The sequence below is a fragment of the Amphiura filiformis genome, chromosome 8, assembly GCF_039555335.1.
Source record: "Amphiura filiformis chromosome 8, Afil_fr2py, whole genome shotgun sequence".
In the NCBI taxonomy this organism is placed as follows: Eukaryota; Metazoa; Echinodermata; class Ophiuroidea; order Amphilepidida; family Amphiuridae; genus Amphiura; species Amphiura filiformis.
The window spans coordinates 32,836,691-32,850,141 of record NC_092635.1 but is presented as its reverse complement, the minus strand read 5'-3'; the positions used below and the strand labels follow the sequence as shown (position 1 = coordinate 32,850,141).

Here is a 13,451-nt window from a genome sequence, read left to right as displayed (position 1 = left end):
ATCATAAAACGGATGTAAAATTCCCAGCCACCAAATAATGAAACCAGCAAATAAAACCAAACAAAAACTTACTATGCTGTTTATTCATGTACACTGGAATATAAAACATGAAAACAGGGATGTGTGTGTTAGTTAGGCTATACAGGGTGAAACAGAAGTTTTATTAAGGTATATGCAACTTGTTAGTACTGGCGGTTGCATGATTATACAGGGTGACAGCAAAACTGTTTTAAGCTATGTGTAACTTGTTAGTACTGAAAGTTATATGATAGTTCAAACTGTTAGTGATTTTTCCCATGGAATACGACAACTATAGGTTGCACTTCATAACATTTATTAGAAAGGAGAGTTACAACTAAGGGATAAATGTAGGTAGCACCCATTCCCTTTTAAAGGGAATTGTTATAATATTAGGTACTAATTTCACAAAGATCTATATACACTACATCCCAAAATCAATAATGGAAGATTGTTCATAAACTGATTTGACAGCCAAGAGTATGCAGTTTTTCTCATTTTTCAGTCTTTTTTGAAAAATGAGGTCAATTCAATCAAAGTTTGTTGGACTACATCCTTTTGTAGTCTTGTGGTAGATAAGAGTTACTGTAGCTCTGTGTAGGTTTAGGCACTGCAAATCTTTATGAAAATGGACCCAGAAAGAATAAATGGGTGACCTTAGAGAAAGAAGTTGACACATTATTCTCTCTCTCTCTCTCACATACACACCCATGTTTGTAAATACATTCAAACGAGGACCTCGACTTAACCAAGGACTTACACACCCATTTTTAATCGACACACCGTCGACCTCACACAAACACACCAGACAACTTACTATCCAACTGAGACCCGTCCTATACCTCCTATGGGGGACCTATCTTATATGCTATCTTATATGCATATTTGCATCATTTACGTCATCCTGGTCATAGTTTCAAACCGAGGACGTCCTCGTTTGGAGGTGTGTTCTCGTTTTATGGTGTGTATCCATATGTAGGTCCTCGTTTGGAGGCATTTACAAACGCATACTAACACACCCCCACACACAATGTGCATGCCACATACACCCCCCTCTCATACACACACACCAAAACATAAACAAAATACAAATAAATGGTTGAAATATGTTATTCTAAAAAGCTGATGAAATATGTCCCTTGTTACTAGAGCCTTATTATCTACTCATGATTTCAAACTTAGATCTCGATTAGTATCACTGCATTCACATATTTTACCTCTCGTTGAATCAAGTACCAATTGCTGAAAAAGTGTACTGATGGGGGAAATGTTTCCTGATGTATCACGTCGGCTTGGACTCACTATAGTTAGACATGTTAACGTGCGATATACACATTGAAGTTTCAGGCTAACAACGTATAATATACTACATCTATCAAACCTATTTCACTAAAAAATGTCGCTTTTTTACATCTAAAATAAATCTAATTTACTCAAACTATTCAATCTGAGTAAATGACCTATATTATCAAATCAAAATAATTAAAATTTTAATATAAATTCATTAAAAACCACTGCATTCTGGTAGTATTCCAAACATCTATTTCTGATCTCTGCACACATCTCATCAGACCAACTGCATAGTGTATTACATACATGTACAGGAAGAGGATCAACACTCAATTCAAGCCTCATTGAAGATGTGTTCAAGTAGCCTCACGTTTCCATGGTGACAAAGTGATCCTGGTACAAATCATGTCGGTTATTAAAGTTTGTTCGGCTTATATAAGGCGGAAAAAATAAGACTCGTAACACTGTGTATTGATATAGAATAGCGTGCACGCTGTTGGGCTCAATGCTTACGCTAGGTGTGCGTTGCATAATGTGTGACTAGCGCACGCTTATGTGAATTTACGGAATTTTACGCGAGCTTGAGTTGGGACTTTATTGATGCGCGCAGTAACAAAAACAATTTCCACCTTATATAAACCGAACAAACTGTAGCTAAATGATAAGAGCTATATATAGTATTTGGAATAGATTTTTTAATGAGAGAATCATCAAGGGCAACTACATGTATGGCTTTTTATGGCTTTTTTTTTATAGAGGCAAATGATCTATGCCCAATTTATTTTTTAATTTCCTTCTTACCAACCATACAAATTAAGAAAAGTGATGCTAGAATCATGGTTACCAACAATTTTAATAAAGTTTTGCAACCAAACCACACATACAGTGCACATAAGAATTAAGGTACCCCTGTATATCCTAAAAAAAGATAAATATGTCAAAATGATAATAAACACCCAGTACCTGTACCCATTAGCTCTAATTTTAGACCTCATTTGTTGAAATCGGTTAAGAATTACAGAAACAATGATCTAAAACCCAAGGAAGTAACAAAATCAAAAGTTACACTTCCATGTTGTAATGAATGGAAGACACAACACTAGTTTTAATGTGCTAAGGCAAAAAAAAATAATGGTTTGTCTCAAAGCTCACGAGTGGTTTGAAAACAAACAAATGCGATTTTTTTATTTTTTTTTTATTCAAGACTTTTTTTCATGGTATTTGGAGAAAAATATCTGAATTTATGCTAATTTTTTTGGAAAAACTTAAATTTTTTTTTTTTTTTTAATAAAAAAAATTATGCATTTCTTTTTTTCCAAATCTCACGATTTTACAAATGCGCGCGCGAGCTTTGAGACAAACCTTTTTTTTTTTGCCTAATCAATGGAAGCATGGCGCTAGTTCTCTTGCTCGAGAATGCTTTGTGTACAAATCAATAGGGCATGCAATGGAGCAAAATTGCAACTTTTAAATTTGGATCTTCCATGGGATTTTGGATCATCGTCTCTAAAAGCTGGTTCTATTTATGACATATCTCACTTTGGTTAGGATATACAGGGATAAAAAATAACTGGTACTTTTATTGTTTTTGCAGACTGTTGTCGGTATTCAATGAAGACCCAATTGATGGCAGGTCTATAATGAATTATTGTTGTTTTAATACAATATTCCGATTAGGCCTAACACTATTAAGGACCTAAAATTAAGTCTAATCGACAGATAATTCCCATGAACCTTTTATTCAAATTATCTTATGAATGAAGCAATCATACTCACGTTGTAAACAGTCAGCGTTGAGTAGATCTTTACACTTCTCATGACACTTGACACCGCACTCGCTGCACCTCACACCCTGCCTCGCGATACCCCACAGTAGGCCTTCACATTCGTAGCAGTAGGTTGGTGTGGTCGCTGTCCAAACTTCAAAGTTGTGTGGAGTTGTACTTGAGATTGGGTAGATCAGAGCTTGTAGGGCTTTCTTATACACATGACTTTTCTGTGGATGTAAAGTAACACACAAGTGTTAAGCATTACCAAATACACCAGCTCACCTCAGCTGCATCTTTCAAACTGACTTGCAGGGTTGCCAACATATCTTAGGCATAATCACAGGTCAAATAATGGAAAAGTCACCCAATTATTCTCCTAACCATTGCCTTCTATGGGACAGAATACTATGGGACAGAAAGTTGCGAGAGCCAATGTTGAAAAGTCGCCCAATTTTTTTCTTAACCATTGGTTTCTATGGGACAGGAAATGTTCATCAGGCTGGGGAAAATGTTCAGAAGTCACCCAATTGGGCTACAAAATCGTAGGTTTGGCAACCCTGCTGATTTGTTAGAACTTTGTAATCCCCATACCATGAAAAAGGATACTAAATTCATTAGTATAGGATTGAACTGGTTGAACTTGTTCATTGACTATGAGATAACAGAAGGCTTATTATTGATTATTGATCACTTGATTTTATCACAGGGTGTGATAAACTGCAAACTATGATAAAGTGAACAAAGAATCACGAGTAGTGATTTCTGTAGGCCAAAACCACCTTCTCTACCTACCCTGCCAAGACTACTATGGCCAGTTTCTCAAAGCAGGGCTTGAGGCAAGACTCATGGGCCAGTAGGTTATTAGCTCTACAATGTAGTAAATTGCATTCTGGATTTTGCTGTAGTCTTGAGCATTAACAATACACTGTATTTATAGATTGAATGTATTGCTTGAAATCGATTTGTAAACATGTTTAAAACCTAAACACCAATGTCAAATTCCATCATGTGTTTCATTCCTCAATACAAGCCATCAAATGATAAAATTCCTAAACATTTCAACATGTTTACAAATTGATTCCAGAAAAAGTGTTTAGAAAAGTGTTTAAAGTCTAAACACTGTTTAAGTCTAAACACTTTTTAAGCTAAACACTGTTTTTGCAGTGGATGTTTGTTTCATGTAGAAAACACAAAATGCCAAGAAGATAAATTATGTAATTTCTAGCAATAATTGGTCCTACACCTAAAGGCTTCAAGTAACCCCACTTTGAGTCAAACTTTAAGAAACTGGCCCATTTACATGGTGTATATTATTTTATTTTCCAAAAATATATTCTAGCACTCTTCATTGCATTCATAATCAAATCAAAGTACTTCTCAGACTTTATTTTAATAAACAGTGAATTTTGAATAATCAGTCTGCTCCACCAATGTAAAAAGAAGTATACGCTGGGAGTTAACAAGTTAGATACTGCATTTTGATAGGCAATCTGTTGAGTGACTTACCAGTTCTTCATCATTGAGAGACTGTCTTGTTACCAGCGTTGATGGACCTTGCTGTCTTTTCATAGCAGCTATGGACTAAAATTAAAAAAGTAAAACAATGTTAAAATACGTAATTATTTTACGAATTGGCCTACATTGATCAAACTGTCAACACTAAGAGAAAAAATAACACATGCACTAAAAACCACAGCAAACATGATTTTATTCCTCTTAAATGTATGTTATAATTACTAATTCTACTCAAATGGTAACCATATTAGTGTAGTTATTAACAACAGTTAGTACAGGGTTAAGGTGAAATATACATGAATCTGTCAGGTACCGTATTCATTCCAGTAAGCGCCCAGGGCGCTTAACAAAGTCATTTTGGGTGGGCGCTTATTTTTACCTAGTTTACCTAATTTTTTTGTAAGGGGTGTTGAATAGAGACAAATTTATGTATGTTTTAAAAGGGTCCTGAGACGTTCTAGTAGCTGTTCTGATGTAGAAAATGTATTGCAAGTTTACACAGGACTTGTAGTCCTCCAGCTATTTCACCGTATCGACGTCTATTTGTCACTTCAACATTGATGGTACCTTTAGCAAATTGGAAATTTCCTGGGTGGGCGCTTATTAGGGCACGGGCGCTTATTGGAACGAATACGGTAATTCCATACTAGTGAAATTGAAAGTCATAATCACATTTGCTTATATGGTAATTAATTTCCATTGGTTCTCTAATTCATTTCAAAACAGGGTACCACCATGAACAGGGATGAGGGGAAATACAACTTAAGTCACGCTTCTGATGGTCTGTTGATCATCTGGCAACATTGGGCTATTCCACTTGAAATCCATACACCCCTATACGGAAGACATGACCCCAATCTCCCACACAGGGGTGTAGATTTCAAATGGAGTCATTTTTTTAGGCAATGCCATTTAAAATTCACACTCCCTGTGGAGAAGATGTAATAAGGGAATGTCATCATTGAGGGTGTATGGACTTCAACTGGAAAAGTCCTCTGTAGCTATACAGCAGTCAGTAACAGCTCTCAATTTTTATGAATAAACAAATAAATGAATTTATTATTTTTTGGTCGTAGTTCAAAGATTCAAAACATTTTGATGATTTGCAAATTCAGAACTTCCCTTGATGAAAAACCTACAACTCTACTAGCCTTATCCATGAGTATAATTTTAGTATGCAAGTGAAATACAATTATGACTTTTGCTGGTACAAACTATCATTATTATGTTGAAAGCAATAAAACACAATATCTTTACCGCCACATTTGAGTTTCTATATAGCTTAAAGTGTGAAACTGTGTTGGTCTTCCTAGTGAATTTAGACACTAAACTTAAATTCTGTTTTTGTCACATTATGAATGCTTTATTTCATGACTGACTTCATCAAATTGTACAAATTGAGGTTTAAGGGCAAGAAGGCCCAACTATAATAGCTGCCAGGTTTCATATTTGTAAATGTGTACAATATAGAATGCAGAAATTGTCAAATGTCTGTAAGGCAGCTATAACAGATAAGGCCTTCTTGTACTAGCCACTCAGAATATTGCTGTGTGGAGGATTAAAATAAATGTAAAACATCTACATGCAAAATTAAGAATATAAATGAAACAAAATTTTCCATTTTGAGACTTGGTACAATTCGCTATCGTAGTCCGACGTCACTTCCTGCCGAGGTTACAGCTATTTCCTTGGTGATGGATCACGCCGTTTGCATAGCAACACTATATACGCTGTACTGAACAAAACGACACGAGACGGTCAATAAATCACCTCTGAATTCAACATTTTAGAATCCCGATTGAAAGCCCAACATGGGCTGATGCTATCCATAGAATGTTCCCACACTAGTAAACGCAGTGATTGCATATTATTTCGGTCCCCAAGTCACAGCAAACCAGATTATATAAACGTGGGTTTTGATGACGCGATCAGAGAATCGCCATTGGTTTGTATGTAGAATTCGTAATATCGACTCACCAAAACACCGTTGATGTTCATCTGTTTGAAGTTTTAGCCATTTCTTAAGGGTTTCACTGCCTTGCCAGCTTTTGCAAGATGGTTTTCCTTTGAAATCATGAGGTTACAGGTCTTAAATATGACTGGTAATTAATAATTTTAATATTTTGATGAGTAAAAAATTACGGCGAAGACGCCATATCGCCCGCCACAGTGAGAGGCAAGACAGGGGAATTCCCCAATGACGTATGCCGACTGGCTTGTGTACCATGCGTGTGGTTGACCCGTTAGCAATGAATAGCGATCACGACGGTTAATAAAATGATTTAATTAATTGGAAATATCTAACAATTCGTACAACATTTATCTTTAAAATACAACTTGATATTAGGGTTCAATTTGTTGACTGTTTTGAACTGATACAACGAATTTCATGAAAATATGTGCTAAATACCATTATATTATATTAATTAATGAAAATCATCTCACTTTTTGAATAAAAATTTTATTTAAATATTGATTGATTATGGATTCGCTTATTAATGTATTCAATCATTTATCTATTCATTTACTTATTAACTTTATTTATATAATTATTTACATGCTACTGCATGCTGTCAAGTAAAACTACACACGGCATGCAGGAATCCTTGCGAATTTGACGAGTGCCGAGTCGATGAACACGGCGAAACATTGATACACATCTTATCGTTCTTTTGGCTTGCTTTTAGTTACTTTGCTTTTTATTTTGCCACATTCAGGATCAATGTGGGAAAAAATAACATGATAGAAATCACGTCAATTTCCCCTCGTCTAACAGTTTTCCCGACAGTTTTTGACTTTTTGTGTTGTTGTCGGCGAAATTCTGCATGATTCCATACGGCAATTTGGCTGTGCATGAAAGCGTGATCCAGTCGCTATGGTAACGCTCCGAGGTCACCGATATGACGTCAGGACTACGATAATGAATAATAATATTATGATAACATTTGGTCAAAAATTACCTTTGATTTACAATTCTGATGTTTGCAGGACTAAAAACCTTTAAATACTAACAGTTTTTTAGTTTTTTGAAATTCTGATATGTGGTCCAATTTATCCAAATAATGGACATGTTCTTGGTATAAATCTGATCTGTTTGCAGTTTTGAATTTTTACTGCGTCTCTTTTAATCATGTAGCTTTTTAACAAAACATCCTCTGTGTAAACCAATTTTTCTTTTCTTCTTACATAATTGAATTAAAATTTTTTATAAAAAACAAAAAATGCAAGTTACACTTCTGCAGAAGCACAAGCAAAATAATAATTATCAAAAAATAAACCAAAAAACAACTAAGATATTTACACTTTAATACCTGAAGGATTAAAACAAAATTTGTGAAAAACAAGAATGAGAAATGCAAGAAAAACACAAAATTACACAAAAAATCAAACAAAAAACAACTTCCATTATATTTGATAATGACAACAAACATCAAAGTGAATGTGCAGATATAAACAAACGCACAAGTTGTATTAAACCATATGGGGGTCATAAAAATTTAGTCACATAAAAGTTGAAACCTTCAGCAAGCCGACATATTTTATAAATGGATGACAAAATAGCATCTGGGCCAGGAGGGAGTTGTCTTCTGAGGTGGATACCATCAAAAAAGGTCAGGCCCGTAGCCAGGATTTATTTTGGGGTGGTGCTGATTTTGAAAAAGTGGACCCTTTTTTTCAAACTTTGGACCTTTTTGGACTGGGGGCGGGTTTGGACATTTTTGGACCAAAAAGGCATAAAAAATCTCTTTTTTTCAAAAAAGGGGACTTTTTGGGCCTTTGGCATTTTTTTTTTGCTACGGGCCTGAAAAAGGTTGTTTATCACTCTTTTGGCAATGAGTTTCACTCTTTTAGGGGTGATTCTTTGGAGTGATTTTCACTCTCCGTACTCTTTTGGAGAGTGAGTTTTTTGCTCTTTTACATTAAGAGAGTAGGGTGAACAAATCTTTTCCCAGTGCAGCCAGAGCACATAAACATAAACATTGGAAAAAAATTGGAAAAAACTGTTTATGATGTGCACTGGTTGCACTGGGAAAAGATCAACAATTCGGTCAGCTTATGTTCATATACCCCATAATGGTATATATTTTCAGAGTGCAAATGAAAGATGTAGTATAGGGCCTCATACATGTAACAAATGCAACACAAAAATGTACAAAATTGACAAGACCACCACGCATTCCTTACCCAACATAGACTCTTCACTCCAATGCTCTGATGTGAAGAATGAAATGAGAGATTATATAGAGTTGGTTACTATGCTACTAATAAGGGGGGGGGGGGGGTGATATAGCATATACATTTACCCTTAAAGTATACATTCACAGATGCATGTACCCTTAAAGTAATGATAGGAGGATAATGTATAGTCAGTTACAGTGTGTATGACAACATAACAACATGTATTTTGATCCCATACAAACATATACATTAAGTTAAGGGGTACTACACCCCTGCCCAATTTTGTGCCTATTTTTGCATTTTTCACAAAAATTATAGCGCATTGGTGACAAGTAAGATATGTATATTACAAACAACAGTTGTGGAGTTATAGTCAAAAATGAGGGAAAACCAATATTTGATCAATAAATCAATAACTACTTGCCTTGAGTTGCTGAATTTTCAGTGCAGTAGTTGTAGTCTTTGCCCCTATAATATACATATCTTACCTGTCACCAATGCGCTATAATTTTTGAGAAAAATGCAAAAGAGGCACAAAATTGGCCAGGGGTGTAGTACCCCCTTAAATGATGTCAAAACAAGGTACCAGTTCCCTATAGTCTACACAAAGAGATAAATATATATCATGGACACTTCAGATTAATTATTCCTGAGAAAAGAAGGTCAGTTAGATCTTCAGGCCCCCACACCCCTATATATAACCGTCGACAAACAAAGACATTCACATGAAAGAGTTTTTACTATCCAACTGTGGACATGCAACATTTAAAAGTTTCCCCTTCCTGTGGGCATGGTAAAGTTTTTAAGTGTAGATTCACCATATAAGAAAGAGCAACTGCGGTGATGATTTGATATAATTGCTTTCTTATGGTCTTTTACATCTAGAAACACAGTCTAGGAAGTAGGAACTATGGATGTCCATAGTACCTGTATTTCTCATGTGTGTGTCCTTGTTTGCCAATGTTTAACAAGCATCCCCACCCCACACAGAATTTACACACACACACATAATACAGATTTAGCATTTCCTCTTGTTATGAATGCAAAGTAACATTTTCTTCTCAAGATGTTGAAATAGCAATGATCACAATGATGATACATATTATTTGCTTTGCTAAGGGTCTTTTTATCTTTTCAGTTTCCGTAACTCTATTGTTCAGATACGAAAACGCAAGGGATTCAGTAAGTTTACTGTAATCTGACTTCATTGTTAACTCTGAAGTACCAATCAGCTTATTTCAATAGAGGTAATTGCCTGTGTCAATAAAGCCAATAAAGGCTGGAGATAAACAGTCTTGAACACCGGTGTACGACCGCTGTTTTAATGGTCTAGCGCCCTCTCGTGTTTGACAGTGATAAATTGATTCACATTATTATGACAAAATGCAAATCCGAATGAAAAGGTCCACTTTTTTCTGTAAAAACGTTGAACATAAGCCCTTCAATCACAAAAGGTCCGGCAGATGAGCCTGTCGCGCCCATTGCACTTGTGCAGGGCCACAGTGTCGCCCTTCACTCGTATCAATGTCTATCTCCCTATTTTGCTTCCTCCTGCCCCCCCATATGATCAGTCTCCCCACTCCCTCCCGTCCCCGGTCCCTACTCTCTCCTCTCGAGTTCTTCTCTTTCTAGTATTTCCGCTCTCCTCTCTCTCTTTCTTCCTCACCCCTCCCACTCTCGCTTGTTCAGTCTCAACTTAAGTATCTCCCTCCCTCCCTCCCCCTCGCGAAATTTATCAGTATGATCCATGACTGAAAATAAGCTCTGCAAAAATAAACATTTAAAATAAACCCAAATCTTGCATATAGGCCCAACCAATTATCAGATTAGCTTGCCATGAATAGAATACATTATCTTTGCTCCAATGCAAATTCTTTTGTATTGCATTTCAATATAAAACATGATTACCAAATCACCACTTGTACGCGCCTCATTGGGAGATTTTAGGCGCTCGTTTCATCGCCAATATGTAAGACTTTTGCTTATAACTTGGCAACATGGTTAGTATATATTTCAATGCAAGACTTTTTTTAAGAGCCACTTACGTCTAGGCGTAAGTACATATACACCAAACACAAGTCAATTGAAGCCGTACAATTTACCGCTGAATTTAGGACCGTAAAATTTAGACTCTTCTTTTGTCTAGATTGGCACCCAACCGCACATCTCAAGGTTTTATGTAAAAAATCAATATAACTTACCAACACGAAAACTGAAATTCACGAGCTTCAAATTTTCAGTAACTAACAAAAGGCTAGAATAAAAGATTGGTCATACCTGGGAGACTACCACTTCAGAATAACAATGACTTACAAAAACTATTACGGATACGGAAACAGAAACTGAAAAGATAAAACGACGGTAAGGATAAGGGTATAATGCATCTCTATCTGAGGGATATTTACACCCAAGTGCAATACATAATTGCATTTTCAACTAAGCATCATCCAGATCCCTTTTAGTCCCAGACCAAAAAATTGTGCCTACAACAGCCGCTGACAACTTATATCTTGTACTACATGTAGTACCATGTGTTATTCTACCTTCCCTCTCTGTAAAAGGGTGCATTTGTCAAATACTTTTCTCAATAGACTGTTATTATAAGACTCTAGTAAAAGACAGTAAATCTACTATGCTCTCACTAACATTTACATTCTTTTTGAATGTCACAAGACTTAAAACGGTTGTGATCCATATCACAGGGGAAAGAAAGTAACCTATAGTAAAGTTTAAAGCAGTTAACACTCTTTTGTGATGAGATAGTCTACTTGTATAACTAGGACATGGGTCAGGGTAATTGAATCTTGAGAATTGAGCAGTTTTATGACTGAATACAAGACTGCAAATATCATCCCTAACAATACTATGAAACGAACAAGAATTCCGTTTTCTGATCAATATTAGCATTCTTTTATGTGCTTGAAGAGGATGACTGTGCATCAACTATCATTTTATGATCTACTGATGATTCTACGTCGTAAGTAGGCCCGGCCCATTAGGAAAATGTTGACAGAACGGGAATACTGAAGGTATATCTATTTTTAGCTCAAAGTTAAGTTAAGTAAAGTGCGTTTAGCCTTGTTTACATGCAGAGTTTTTGTTTTGATTAGGCCTCTATTAGGAAATCTCTTTTTTGTAGTATTGGATTTGTGATAAATAATAAAGAAAGAAAGAAAGAAATAATAAATGTGATCAAATTACTGATATGTATGCTTGCTTTCTTAAATCAAAATTAAATTAAAATTGAAGCTCTGATTAATTTCTTCCCATATTAAATATTGGCAGATTCTAATAAAATTCTAACAGAATGTGAAAAATCATATGCATTTTTATCACGAGGTTTTACAATGTTTACTGACATGATATTTATTACTTAGCCGCATTTGATTATTATTACACAATGAGGAACATGCGCATATTTTGGGGGGCTTAGGGGGCGCCAGCCCCCCGGGGTCAAAGTAGGGGGCGGCAAAAACGAAGGGATGGCAAAACGAATTAGCAAAGAAAAAAGGGCGCCAAAAATTGAAAAAGCTTAAAAAAATTTTTTTTAAATGTTGCTTTTAGGGCGCTAGCGCCTAAAATCCTTTTTTTTTTTTGCTCTTCACTTTTCAAACGACCGTGAAAAAATTGGGTCAACCTTTTCGGCTGTTAAGGAAGGGCGGCAAAATTGTTTCTTCTTCAGCCCCGGGAAGGAGCGGCCACGATGCGCCACTGAGGAAGAGTACCGACTCTTTCCATGTTTGTGTGTCTCTCATAGAGGTATGCACCTGGCAAACTTTGATTTAAAGTGCATGGCTGTTTGCGTTCTGCAATGCAATGCATTGTACCAGAAATATGTGCTAAGAACTGCATGCGCAAAACTTTGAAACACTCAAGTTTGTCCAATTTTGGGCTCTTTCTGACAAATGCCACAGGCACATTATCAAATTTGAGTAATCTTTGGCTATAACATTGTTATTATTAGATAACTGACTAATAAAAATATACTACTGCTTAAACATATCTATTTTTCTTATGTAGTGGCAATTTTACCCCATTTTTTCAAAGCAATACATGTTAGGCCTATACATTAGTATCGAACACATACATGGTACACCTAAAATGAAGAATTCAAATGCAAAAATAGATAAAACCATTTTTCTAAATTTCTGGGAAAATAATACGTAAGCATGTTATAATTTTAGAATGTTACCATGGAATTGTTAAAGTATGGTATCAATAATTAAAGCTATCATTATAAGGTAGCCTTCAGGCTAATGGAAGAGAAGGAATAATATTTTTCCAGTTTTAGCCATTTAACTAAAAAAAACTAATTAAAAATTAACACATTGATTATAGAAAATTGTCATGGAAGCCAATAATCACATTTACATTTCCATAGATCTTGTGGTTCTTGAGTTAAGGCCAATAATATATCAACTGAGTCAAGGAAGCCAATAATCTCATTTACATTTCCATTGAACTTGCGGTTTTTAAGGCTAAGGACACATCAAATGAGTCAAGGAAGCCACAAATCACATTTATATTTCCATAGGTATTGTGAGTCTTGGGTTAGGGCCAATGATATAACAAAACAAAAAGTTTTGAGCATTTTCCTCATTCTGAGAAAAGTCACACAGATGTGATGAAAATGATATTCCCTTATATCAAGCTTTTATAGACCCACACCATACCTCTTGT

The 13,451-nt window shown here is 35.6% G+C and overlaps 1 protein-coding gene across 1 annotated transcript in view; it reads right to left on the bottom strand.

Moving 5' to 3' along the window:
• The window catches only part of LOC140158964 (protein unc-13 homolog A-like), a 70,300-nt gene that overhangs the window by 28,520 nt on the left and 28,329 nt on the right, over window positions 1-13,451 (bottom strand). The window contains 3 exon segments of the mRNA XM_072182263.1: window positions 3,085-3,304; window positions 4,584-4,658; window positions 8,778-8,804. Coding sequence (XP_072038364.1) covers window positions 3,085-3,304; window positions 4,584-4,658; window positions 8,778-8,804 — 322 coding nt within the window.